The sequence below is a fragment of the Aspergillus bombycis genome (genome assembly GCF_001792695.1).
Source record: "Aspergillus bombycis strain NRRL26010 chromosome Unknown contig00025, whole genome shotgun sequence".
Lineage (NCBI taxonomy): Eukaryota > Fungi > Ascomycota > Eurotiomycetes > Eurotiales > Aspergillaceae > Aspergillus > Aspergillus bombycis.
Genome location: NW_019170027.1, coordinates 227351 through 239795, shown reverse-complemented (window position 1 = coordinate 239795; position 12445 = coordinate 227351). Strand labels below are relative to the sequence as shown.

Below are 12445 nucleotides of genomic sequence, written 5' to 3'. Positions count from 1 at the left end.
GCTATATCATGGATTTAGGAGGCGGGCATACTCAACGCTTTATACTTGCCCCAGCGCTATCAGTTGTCCGGCGAGCTGAACCCTCTTCTCGTGTCTTGTAGAGCGGGGGTGAAGTTTAAGGAAGACATACGAGCTGTTACGGCCGGCGAGGCTGTCATGCACCAATGACGGGCCGCAACCAGCCGGTGGATTGGTAAGTTTCGCCCCTTTCGGGCTGTCCATACATACCGATACGCTTTTGATACATCGATATCAAATGTGGACCAAATGAGAAGACGCCCTTATCTCGGCAATCACAGAGGGATGCTGAGGTTATCATCGTGATCGAATAGGTCGAACAGATACCGCGTGGTTCCCTCATCTCGGCTGGTCCAGACGCGAGTTAGAAACACCCGAAGATTCGCCACGAAGGGGTAGAAGCTGGAGCCCTTGATGCTCTGCAACAACGAAAGAATATTTTGCCGGCCAAAGGAATCATGGACTTCCGCGCCAGCAACAAGGAGGACCAATGCTATATTGGGGGGGTGTTGCTTGGCCATCGCTAAACAATGCTGCATCTCCGTTATCATTGTCCGAGCAAGGGTCTCGGCATCATCATCTCCCTCCCCAAAAGGATATCGTAGCCTGTGTAAGATAAGAAGGGTCGCGTTGCGGTGGAGATTAGCTTGCGTAAGAAGGAGCACCATCTCCTGCTCCGAGAAGCGCTCGATGGTTGCAGCTGACACAGTGGGGGCCCATGCAACGATCTCCTCCCGAAGGTTATCAAACTGATCAGGAGGGATAGGCACTTGAGGTTCCTTCCTGATGGCAACCCTGAGAAGACAAACACGATAAAGAAGGGGGAGGAGAGATCCACACAGGCCCGCATGGTGGTTTACGAGGTACGGATCACGCACTCGATACTCAATAACGGGGATTCTCGCTCGAAAGAGAGACTCGGTGACGTCGAGGAAGACTAGACAGAGCAGTTCTCTCATGTCCGACTCCTGTAACTGTTCAGAATAATAGAGCGGGCGTACCAATGAGAGGGTGAATCGGCAAATGGTGCTCGCCGAAATACCTGAGATGAGACGGTGGAATGTCACCAGACTCAGGCCCAAGGATAACAGGTTGCCCGCATGCTCTGGGCTAGTAATCTGGGCATTCCTCAATACCTGTAATGCTGACGCACAGCTAGACCAGTCGCTGTCACTACAGGCAGGCTGGTTTGTGGTAGAGCGCAGAAGGACGCGGGTTACCGCTGCGTAAGGATCAAGCAGTAGCATTGGGGCCTCCCTGATGCGGGCACGAATCATCTGGCTCATCTCACGACTTAACAACTCTCCCAGCGAGAAGAACTGACAGATCTCGACCGCCGTATACTCGGACACACGAGACACTGTACTTTCCCAGCGTAGCAAACTCAGAAGCTCGATTTTTGGGGCTCTTGTTCTCGTCTCATCATTCCTCTGTCCATGTGTGGCTACAACAGAGGTGTCCAAAGTGCGAGCGGTGTCACTGCGATCTGTCCTTGATGCTGATGCCGCAACCGAGGCAACGCGTGGCTTTCGTCCTGGTCGCTGGCGTCGCCGCGAGTATGTGCACGGGTAATGCAAGCGATAGCAGCGATAGCATGTCTCTCCTGGCCCCGCCAGGCAGCGGGACCTGACCGTATGGCATCGATCACAAGCGGATGGGCGCATGGAGTGGAATTCGAACACAGTCTCTCGGTGGGTATTGGTGTAGACGAGGTGATTCAAGTGTGTCGGGAGCGCGGAGATCGTGTTGGAGTCGTTCGCAAACTCGGGCTTGGCACATCTACGACGACTTCGCTGTGGCATCCTCTGGCACCATACCTGTGATATCGTTCTCTTCGTTTTCCAAAGATCAGATAAGGATTTATAATATGTGTCCGATTACGGTCTATCTTAAGTTGCTATCTTAATCCTATGCTACGGAGGAACAATCCGTGACGAGACCGGAATATATATTGGGAGCAGATCAGTGGGTTTTTTTGGCAAGAAGCGAGGATGGTATATCATCTATGATTACAAATCGAGGGTTAGTAGCACACGGACTTAATAGAATTGATTCTAAGTGTACGGGACGGACTGTCGCAGGATATATATTTCAATTCTGACCATGTCTATCTTGCTATCTCCAACGACTTAGCTCGTCCAAAGCGCTCCGCAGGTCGTGTTACTTCCGATTTACGCCCTCAGACACCGATCGATCAGCTTTGACATCTGTAGGCACTCCTCGTCCCGCATTGTCGTGGTGAAAAGCTGAATCCCACACGGAGCCCCTTGGAGGGATTGATAGTCATCTAGATATGTTAGTCACCATGCAGAATCAACCGCTTGAAACTTACATTCTGGTGCGATTTGATCGTCGCCCACCCGGAAGGTTTCTGTAGCATCCAACTCATTGACCTGTCCAAATGGAATGACACAGGCAGGGTACTTATAATATGTCAGCTGGCAAAACAAAATCGGAGTGAAGAGAGCATACATCAAGGCAGTTCAAGAAAGTGGTGTATGGCGCAGGGCCAAAGGAGTCATGGGCTACCGCAGTGTTTTGCGCCGGCGGCGCAAGACAAATGTCCAAATTATGTTGGATCCACATTTTTCGATAGTCCTCCTTGAGCTCGGCGCGACGTGTGTTCAGAGCGGCCAACGTGGCTAAACGGTCCATCGAACTCATATCCGGTAGGGATGACTTATGGAATTGTTTCACTTTTGCAACCTGGGCGCCAATATGCTGTAATGCGGGAACCACGGGCTCGCCAGCTGAGATGATATGGCTGAGGGCGCTCTGGTCCAGACCGAAGATACCCAACGCAACTTCATTCAGTTCCTTGATCCGGCACTCTTCGTGGGTGAGGAAAACTATTTCATGACCGTCTTCCTCCAGGCGCTGTTTCGCTTCTGCCAGTATCCGTTTGACTGGGGGATGTAGCGGAAAGACTGGATGCTCCGGGACAAGACCGATTCTCAATTTAGGTTTCACCGCGACTGTTCGCCAAGGTACATCGATCACAGTGGAGTCGTAGAGACCGGGCTGGATATCAAACACCGAGCTAAAGAAGACTTCCAGACCTTCAAGGTCCAGGGACAAAGGCCCAGCACACGAGAGGATAAAGCGCATTCCGCTGGCTGAGCAGGCACGAGTGCCTGCGTTTGGGACTCTTGACGCACTGGGTCGGAAGCCATAAGTCCCACAACACAGAGCAGGGACACGTATGGAGCCTAACGACCTGTTAACCAAGGAAACCGAGGTTTTGTCGATGGGGTGGACCTACCGCCCACATCAGTGCCGACTCCCAGAGGTGATCCGCGCAGCGCAACCAAAGCGCCCTCGCCACCACTCGATCCTCCCGGGGTCAGAGTGGTATTCCAGGGATTCAGGGTACGCCCGAAGACATTATTCTGCGAGTCCAGTGCCTACAAGTCTCAGCTTTGATCCAACAAGTGGGTTGAGCGATCTCACCATCATACTCTGGGGCACGTTAGTCTTCACATAGATGACCGCTCCAAGCTTCAGGAGGATATCCACCAGCGGTGAATTTCCGGTAGATACCTCACCCAGGAACGAAACCATGCCGATCGTGGCCTCTGTTCCTTCATAATGAAAGTTGTCCTTGATACTCACGGGTAGACCGTGGAGGGGACCCACCACCTGTCCTTGAGAGCGGAGCTGATCGAGATACTGCGCTCGCTCATAGGCCTCTGAAAACATCGTCTCTGTCAGACAGGCGACCTATGATGATTAGCCATTCAGACATAAAACCAAGGAAATTGGGGTATATACGAGTTGCTGTGCGACGGCAGCCCGTTTGCAGTATGCCGTAGTGACTTCCACCGAGGTTAGGCTTCCGCTGGCCAATGCTGCTAACAACTCTGAAACCGTGTACTCTTCCGTGATCTGCAGCTCATGCTTGGTCATGATGCCAGATTCATGGATAAGATTTTCCTGGATCAAGTTGTTTTTGTGGTCTGCTAGAGGAGCCTGCAGGCGAGCCATGACTGCATCTGGAATACACCATTCGGCCGGGATTTTGTTGGCGCATGCCTGTCGTTTCCACTCGACTCGCTGTTGCCAGCTGGACTCTTCGTTGGAGCCCATTCTCACTGCGGTGGTGATGTTGATCAGGTAAAGAGTTTTCAATCCACGAATGTTTCTCCTCGGGCGTTATGTCCTTCTCAGTCGCTTGTTGGGTGCAGACCTTTCACCGTAAAGAAGATGAGTGATTTGGAGGGGAATTGGAAGACGACGGGATTGTCCATGTCGTCTAATACTAGTCTCATCGTGTCGCATACCTAGCCGAGGCTGTGGAGCTAAAGAATCCACCGGCTCGGTCAAGACTCTCGTTGGCTCCATCCCACTGCCCTGTGGAGAAGTCCAGTTGACGATAAGCCGGTACCCACCATGAAGATTACATATCCCAAATACACCACGCCCCCAGCTACTAAACGCCCGGCGTGTGGGCTTCTTCGTGATCAATGGTATACCTGGTAAGTGGACAATGGCACAGGGGAGCAAGTAGTTTACCAGGTTGTGTAAAAGGGTCTGTGTAACAGATCAATGTCCTGGAAACGACCGGGAAAATTGATGTAGAATCACTGGTGAGGGATCACGACATAGTTGGAGATGATGGCGTTGCAATCAAAGACGATGTAGGACAAGGCATGGCGCGGCACGGTCCCTGTCGAAATTGTATCCAAGCATCGTATACTATTCATTCAATCACAATTGCAATCCATTTATAGGGTATCATGGATTCCCTCCAAATGCCAAGATCCACAGCCCGAACGTCGGCTTCTTAGGTCATGCTGGAGCGCACCGAAGATGCTCGGTCTTTGGATGTTGGGCCAACGCGTCCCGAACATGATCCACCGGGTAGATTTGCCAGTGGATTGTTAAGAAGTTTCAGGCATACAATTTAATGCTTCTAATCCTGCCGCCTGGGCCGTATCGTGGCCGGAATAAGTTTGCTACATGGGTTGCCGCCATCTGGTGCAGCGGACGACCTATCCCTTTGCTTGTGAAGAGTTGCGTATCCTTTAGTTTCTGCGAGGCATTTTGCAGCCTTCACAGCATACCTGGTTGATGCATACTTAATAAGCCCTTCCAGGGTAATGCTTACACCACATGGAGATGCTAAAGGGGAGCACAGACAAGATAGCGGGGTTCTAAGCAGTAGAGTAGCCCTTCTTACACTCCATGCAATAACCAGAGAGGAAGTAATACAGCTGGGGGTCTCATTGCTTGGTGGGGTGTTCTGCGCATACAGCAAGGGCTGCTGGATCAAATATCTAGCATTCACTTCAATCCTGGGCTCAAGGCATGCTTTTGACATCACGTAATATTATCAGAGTGTGAGAACAAAATTGATCGACAAAGTGAAAGCTCTAGAAATTTAGATCTCTCGCTAAAACGACTGACATTAGACTTGTAGAGGATCGAAGGAAACGGGATTGTGGGTTGTCGGTAGACAATATCCCACATAAAGGTACAGGACTGGGTAGTCGGCTCCTTGACTCAACGAGGGCAGTGGTCTTCGTTAGGTGCGGGCCAGCGTATTGGAAGCAGGTCACTGGAATGACGACGTATCTTGACCTAGTAAATTTCGGAATTCCTTAAGGCTATGAAGAAAAGCCACATAGGCCAAGACCGCATATGTCTGATACGATGGAGATGAAGGTAAAGCCAAATGTACTGGCTACGGGCACTGGGGGCTTCACTGGAAATGGCCGGCAGGCAGACAAATCTACCATGCGAAGATGTTCAGGGATCCATACCTACGCCCCAATAAATGGTAAATTAACGTAGTCTTGACTGAATAGAATCACTCATGTGTTTCGATATTTGCAAACGGTTCGAGTTTGAGCCTCGTTTCTTCCACAATGTCGCGTAGCGAGATAGGGAAGAACAAGACTGTGTTTCGAACACGTCAGATCCACAGGAGGTCTTTGGTCTCTATTGCTCCAGAGCCATATCCCACCCATGGATGCTTTCCCGTTGCTCACTCGTCAGATCAATGCCAAAATAATCTCGTAACGCTTGTAGTCGTGCAGCCTCTGACCCCAACACACAAATGGTTTGTGATTTCCCACCCATATTGGCTTTAACGACATTGTTGACAAGTATGACTTTCCCAATAATCTTCACTTCAGTCGAACTTTTTGGTGTCTTATCTTCAAACAGGAGGCTCTCTCCTTCCCTGAGAAAGCGTACTACCATTACCATCCACCTATGAATGGTTTTCGAGCTGGCAAACCAGTTCATCACTTCAAAGTCCTCCTGAAAGAACTCTATTTCAGTGAAGCTGTAAAAGGAGTTCCATTCTCTATCCGCTCCGTTGCGGTATTGGTAGATCCAAAACTTTGGACTATTGGGCTGTTGCATAGGAATGTTTTCGTGCACGAGGCAAACTTGCTGTGGTCCAAGGTTCTGTACCACTTTGCACTCATCATCCAATGGAAGTGGACTAGTCGGCCCATCCCCCCCGAATGCAACATCCAGAGAATATTTCTCGTGCGATGGAAGATGAACAATGTTCACAATATGAGTCCTGCAACTCGTCAGTACTCATGGTATAAAACCAGGGTGTCCTTACCAGCCGAGGTATTGTCCACCCGGAATGCCACCTGTTCGGCTCCTGTTTCGGACCCCAGTCATGAAGACGTTAAACCCCAACCCACGTAACATGTGGTAGAAGAAGATGCTTAACTCCATACAGTAGCCGCCGCGGCGGCCACTATTGGGGCCCATCATCTTCTCATAGAGCACGTCTGGGTGGATATTGACAAGATGAGTAGAAGAGTAGTGCACTGAGAGGTTCTCGTATGGATATGTGGTAAGTTGGCATCTCATCAGAATGCACAAGCATTCGGCCGTTTTGGGAATCTCGGTAGGGCATTGTATGTACTGAGACAGCGATTGAGGAAGCCTAATGTATTTGAGCCATTGGGAAATCTGAGTGGTTGAATAATGGGAAGCCTGAACAAACTCCTGCTTAAACGCCGGGGCCTCCATTGTAAAATGGCGGATACGTGTTTCCATGGACTACAGTACCTGGCTTAGATATCACTTTAAATCCGTCCTTTTTCGCGCTTCCCACCTCCACATTTGTGGCTGACCTGACTCATTCCTTTCCTTGCTGAGCTAGCGGGTGCCGATGGGGTTGTTAGCTCCGACTGCCTCAGGGACTTAGTGCGACAGGGTCAGGATATTCTGAGGCAGTCAGAGCTGGTATCATATGCTCCCGGAGTACAGAGCTTCAGAGAATTGTGACTGAGTCAGAAGTTAACTATATGAATGGAAATACTCGGATTTATTTAGGGATTTATGTTTCTAATTTTATACTAAAGAAATTGTTAAATGTTCTAGAAAAATATAGAAAATACTGCTTAGATAAAACGGGATTTCCTACTTTTCTTTCTTTCTTTCTTTTTTTTTTTTTTTTTTTTTACAATGTTTATACCTATATTTATACTGAATTAAAACGTTTCGCAAATATCACAGGTATAAGCTCTGACTGCATGAGGGCTTTAGAGATTATATCAGTGCTGCCTTCTCTGTCGAAGAACTCGGAGCTGGTATCCGTGCCGATTTGCCCCGGCAGCGCAGTGTTGTCCGAAACCACATTAGGGCTACCCGGCCTAGCCATCGCCAACCTTCGCAGACAAAGCCGCCAGTAGACGGCTATCAGGACTAAAAACACAAAGGCACTCTTAATCAAGCTAGGCCCATGTAACATTATATCTACATTCAGTATAAGATGATACACGGCATGTGAAACAGGGAGAGTTCTACAAACGATGTCCCGGGTGGCTTACTTCCAGTAGGTAGTATTAGGACAGGACTTTGTAGTCCTGGGGCTGGCCTCCAGGGCGGAGTGCAGCAATGCGCCGACCACAAGAAGAACGCCACAAAGACCATGAGGCAAAAACTGTTAGTATCGGCGAACCTCCACCAGTGGCCCTTTGTAGCGGTGCTGGTCAACGATGCGCACCAAGAAACGAGGAACCCTCCGGCTACCTAAAGTAGAATAAGTCTCCACAATAGAGTATTGTAGCCAGCAAAGAAGTGGACGCTGGCTAGGTTCGATCTCCATCAATAACCCAAGACCGCGGAAAGGAAGCTATACCAAGCCAGGTGAGCATTTCGAGACATGAGCTGCTCGGATGCTTGCAGTATCTTTTCTACTTGTACACTAGCAACAGCAACACATAGTGCTGTCAAATGACGGGCAGGTACCTGCCCGTTGAAGCTATTTTGTTTGGACGGTGTTGTGGGTGCCATTTGGACCATGATGATTCCCGTGATTATTCGCACAAGGCAAACCTAGTGTCCGCTGGAATACCTCTCGTTAAGCAAGATTGAAACAACAATGGGAGGTCATGATGATGACTGTCAGAGGATCGCGTCGTTCACCTACCAAGGAAAATGTGATGACTTGTGATCTTTCGATGTTATTGACTCTCATATTGGGTTGGCTATTACAACAAGAGGGCATCGAAATAGAGACGGGGGGCTGTTCACCCAATGCCAAGGTAGGGCACACTTCCAGGTACTTTAGACGAATGTATTATTGTCGTAAGTAACCGTGACTAGACAGACTTTGAGACAAGAACTCGGGATTATCAATTCCCACCAGTTCTTGCCTTTCGCAATCAGAGCATTGAAGTTCAATCACGACCCAGCTAAGAATATTGGATAATGTCCACCCCCGAGTCATAGACCCGGAGGTGATGTTTGCTAGTTCAGCAGCCTCAAGCCACCAACTGCAATAGCTCGCTCGTATCCACTTTCCTCTCTGTATCACCCCTCTTCTAGAAGAAAGAGCTGCCAGAATTGCTCATGTCGTACTCTTCTTCGGGTGCCACCATAGGCCTCCTATTGTGCAGATACTAGGAAAATGAAATACCTCCAATTTTAACGCTCTACTTGTATGTCTGGTAGACGAAGAACGGTTGATGCGTGGATTTATGTCGAACGCCTTCCAGGTAATTATGGTTCACCACCCCATTCTGTGAGCTCGACTTTCCATACCGCCGTTGATATTTACCGTCAGGTCATAATACCTGACAGGATAGATCGACGAGACGGTACGGTACGGTCTCACATGTGCATCCGCGGTTGATTCATCGGCCGCTCCGAGTGCCCTAAGCTTGGCCCCTGCATGATGAACGTTGTCCCAACCCAGGCGGCCGATAAATAGTACAGGCCGGGGGTCTGACAGAAAATGATGGCCATTGCCACCTGCCCATCCTATCGTTATCTGATCCCGGTGTTGTCTCGTCAACCCCCCCCCAACATCATGTCGCCGTTCTGCAAGATTGCTGTCATCCAGCTATATGTCAAGGTAGGCGTGCCTCGACGGTCTTGCGTCTATGAGAATCCCCATATACAACCAATAAAGGCCTGACTCGGTGCGCTTCTAGCCCCTCCGACCGGCGGACAACTTCACCCGGGCGGTGCAATTCATTCGCGAGGCCGCTGCCCAAGGTTGTCATTTAGCCGTCCTGCCAGAATTCCACTTGACGAACTGGATTCCGACCGATCCCAGTTTTGCGTCCTTGTGTGATGATTGGGAGAGCTATCTGCATCGCTATCAGGCTCTAGCTGAAGAGTGCAATATCTGTATTGTCCCAGGGTCCATCGTGCGCCCTGCATCCTCGTCATCCACAGAGCTCGCCGACAAGCCCGCCCCAGCCCTCGAGAATGTCTCCTTCTTCATCTCCAACACAGGCCAGATTCTCGGCTCCTACGTAAAAAAGAATCTTTGGGGTCCTACCGAGCGAGCCTATCTTCGTTCCTCCGGCGACAGCCCGCACCAAGTCATCTCGACCCCCCTTGGCCCTGTAGGCCTCCTCGTATGCTGGGACCTAGCCTTCCCCGAGGCCTGGAGAGAACTGGTATCCCAGGGAGCCAAGATCATCATTGTACCCACCTTGTGGACCCGCAGCGGAGCCTCTGAGGCCGGCCATCGTCAAAACCCGTCAGCCCCATCCCTGTTTCTTGACAGCATTCTGACCGCGCGCACCTTTGAAAACACGTGCGCCGTGGTCTTCGCCAATGCAGGTGGGCCTCCAGGTAGAAACTACTGTGGCCATTCTCAAATCAACATCCCCTATGCAGGTCCGCTCGTTCGCTTGGGCACGTCAGCCGAAGGCATGGGCATCGCCACCCTGGATTTAGCAGTGCTAGAGGAGGCGGAAGCAAACTATGCCATTCGGAAGGATTTAGCAGACCCTTCCTGGCACTATAGGCATACCCAGAGAATTCCGACCGAGCCGTCGAAAGGGAAACTATAGATCGGTCAACGGATCAGATGTGGATGTGAACGGGGTAACTAATTAGTTCAGTGGCATGTATCCGTGCACTTCCCTAAGCGGAGATACTGTCGTGTTTGGGACGGAGGCATAATTGAATAGTATTTCTGTATAACATCTGCCACGTCGACAATTATCCCCGTACGAGCCCCCGTAGATTGATGAACCGGGGCGTGGATGCCGACCAGGCCCGGTGATACACGAACTCAGCTCCAAAGCAGCCTACCAAATGCTGATGATTGGCCTGAAGACCATGAGATCAGCTGGCCGTGGTATCTGCATTCGTCCCACCTGAGACTTGACAGGAGCCAACTCACCACACATCACGAGCTCGTTGGAGCGATGTAGACCTAAGAGGGTTGCTTACAGAGTTGCAGCTACGGAAGCCCGATGCCTTGGACTGCTCTACGTGTCTTCCCACCCAGATATGGTAGGAGATCGGACGAAGGTTGACCTTGTTTCGACCAACCGGCATCCACAGATGTCTCCATATACTGGAATGTTAGGGGATGGCGATCTAGCTAGTGGCTGCGGAGGCCTACATATTGACAAAGTAATGGTCTACACTCTCTGACCCGTAAATCACAAGTTTTCTAGAAGCAAAGAGCAGAGGATTCGCGCTATTGCGCTCCAGTGGGCAGGATTCATATTGCTAGTATCTCTGGACTTCTATGTCTATAGGCCCTATACCGTATAGTTGACGTATTGGGATGAAACATCTGGCATTGTATAGACTTTTATTTACGGGACTTTTGTCCAGTTTGGAATCAACCCGTTCTTGCGCCAAGTAAGCTGCAGTTCACAAGAACTTCGCTAATCGACCCAGGTAGGAGGCATAAAATCCCTCTCTAACTTAAAGTTATCTCCAAGGACCGATGGGCCTCTACCCTCCCGGACGGAATCGCCCCTGGGATGTTGACCAGCTGGACGCAGAATTTGCTGTTCTTCATAGAACGGATATCCGTCAATCCTTACCTGGTCCAACGTCTTCGTCCCAGTACCGACCATCGGTTCTTTGACGACAGTGTAGTGCGGGATCTCGCAGCAGGCAAAACTCTGGCGCCCCTGCATCGGGCTTGTCGGAGTGAAGTAGCCCGGCGCGTGTGGCTACCCGCGTCGGAGAGGGTCAGTCCAGTCAGCTTAACAGCCCGAACGTATTGACTCGGGGCCTTGGGGTAGGTAGTTAGTTACATGCTATATGATGGCAAATCCGGCGATTGCCTGGTGATGGTAATTAATCTGAACGTGATTGACCCCGGGCCAGCGAGAAAGAAGAAAATGGGTGGCTCAACGTATATGCTGCTGGTTGTTGCCCCAATTCATCCGTGATCACTTTCCTCTCTCTCCTTCATTCTTCGTTCTATTCCCCCCTCGATCCTCCATGGTGACCAAGAAGCCTGAGTAGCCTTCTGCTGCTGTTACCGCTGAACCGCCCAATGGTGGTCTGGCTGCCTGGTCGGGCGTGTTTGCTTCGTTTCTTCTGTTCATCACTACCTGGGGGTTTTCGACCACGTTGAGCGCGTTCCAGAGTTACTATCAATCCGATCTCTTGAGCACGAGTTCCCCGTCTCGCATTGCATGGGTGGGCACCATCCAAGCCTTCTTCCTCATCTCCACGGGGGTCATTACTGGACCCTTGTTCGACCGGGGATACCTGCATCATCTGATGATCGCCGGTTGTTTCTTGACTACCCTAGGCTTGATGCTGCTGAGCCTGTCCACTGAGTACTACCAAGTTTTCCTCTCGCAGGGTGTCTGTTATGGCGTGGGTAGTGGTTTGATTTATGTGCCTGCCCTGTCGCTAGTTTCCACTCGTTTCACTACGCGAGGTGGCATTGCCGTCGGCCTGGTGACGTCCGGGGCCAGTATTGGTACTTTGGACTGACTGATTGTTCCCCTCTTGCTCTTCTTGCCCTGCAGCTCACTGAATCTCCTCTGGTGTCCAGGTGGGGTTATCTTCCCCATCATCTTCATCCACCTTCAGCCCCGGATCGGATTTTCCTGGACTGTAGGCACCATGGGTTTCATTCAACTGGCTTGCTCTTGTATCGCCGGGGCCCCGCCACGCCGGATCATCCACTGGCACGCGATGAAGGAGTGGCACTTCAACGCCTACGGGATCGCCA

At 50.7% G+C, this 12445-nt stretch overlaps 5 protein-coding genes across 5 annotated transcripts; 2 read left to right on the top strand and 3 right to left on the bottom strand.

Annotated features, from left to right (window-relative positions):
- Window positions 1–293: 293 nt before the first annotated feature.
- Window positions 294–1820, bottom strand: ABOM_003977 (Zn(II)2Cys6 transcription factor; the record flags this gene model as incomplete). Its single annotated transcript, XM_022531107.1, has 1 exon — window positions 294–1820. The coding sequence occupies one exon, from the start codon at window positions 1818–1820 to the stop codon at window positions 294–296; it is 1527 nt and encodes a 508-aa protein (XP_022390891.1).
- A 369-nt stretch (window positions 1821–2189) lies between these two features.
- On the bottom strand, window positions 2190–4104 carry ABOM_003976 (putative general amidase; the record flags this gene model as incomplete). Its single annotated transcript, XM_022531106.1, has 6 exons — window positions 2190–2305; window positions 2351–2441; window positions 2491–3227; window positions 3281–3422; window positions 3469–3738; window positions 3790–4104. 6 exons carry the CDS (start codon window positions 4102–4104, stop codon window positions 2190–2192), a joined length of 1671 nt encoding a protein of 556 aa, XP_022390890.1.
- Window positions 4105–5958: 1854 nt separating this feature from the next.
- On the bottom strand, window positions 5959–7017 carry ABOM_003975 (arylamine N-acetyltransferase family protein; the record flags this gene model as incomplete). Its single annotated transcript, XM_022531105.1, has 2 exons — window positions 5959–6553; window positions 6599–7017. 2 exons carry the CDS (start codon window positions 7015–7017, stop codon window positions 5959–5961), a joined length of 1014 nt encoding a protein of 337 aa, XP_022390892.1.
- A 2287-nt stretch (window positions 7018–9304) lies between these two features.
- On the top strand, window positions 9305–10301 carry ABOM_003974 (carbon-nitrogen hydrolase family protein; the record flags this gene model as incomplete). The annotated part of the gene is made up of 2 exons (XM_022531104.1): window positions 9305–9349; window positions 9429–10301. 2 exons carry the CDS (start codon window positions 9305–9307, stop codon window positions 10299–10301), a joined length of 918 nt encoding a protein of 305 aa, XP_022390921.1.
- Window positions 10302–11231: 930 nt separating this feature from the next.
- On the top strand, window positions 11232–12204 carry ABOM_003973 (MFS monocarboxylate transporter; the record flags this gene model as incomplete). The annotated part of the gene is made up of 2 exons (XM_022531103.1): window positions 11232–11444; window positions 11725–12204. The coding sequence occupies 2 exons, from the start codon at window positions 11232–11234 to the stop codon at window positions 12202–12204; spliced, it is 693 nt and encodes a 230-aa protein (XP_022390886.1).
- Between the last annotated feature and the right edge of the window lie 241 nt (window positions 12205–12445).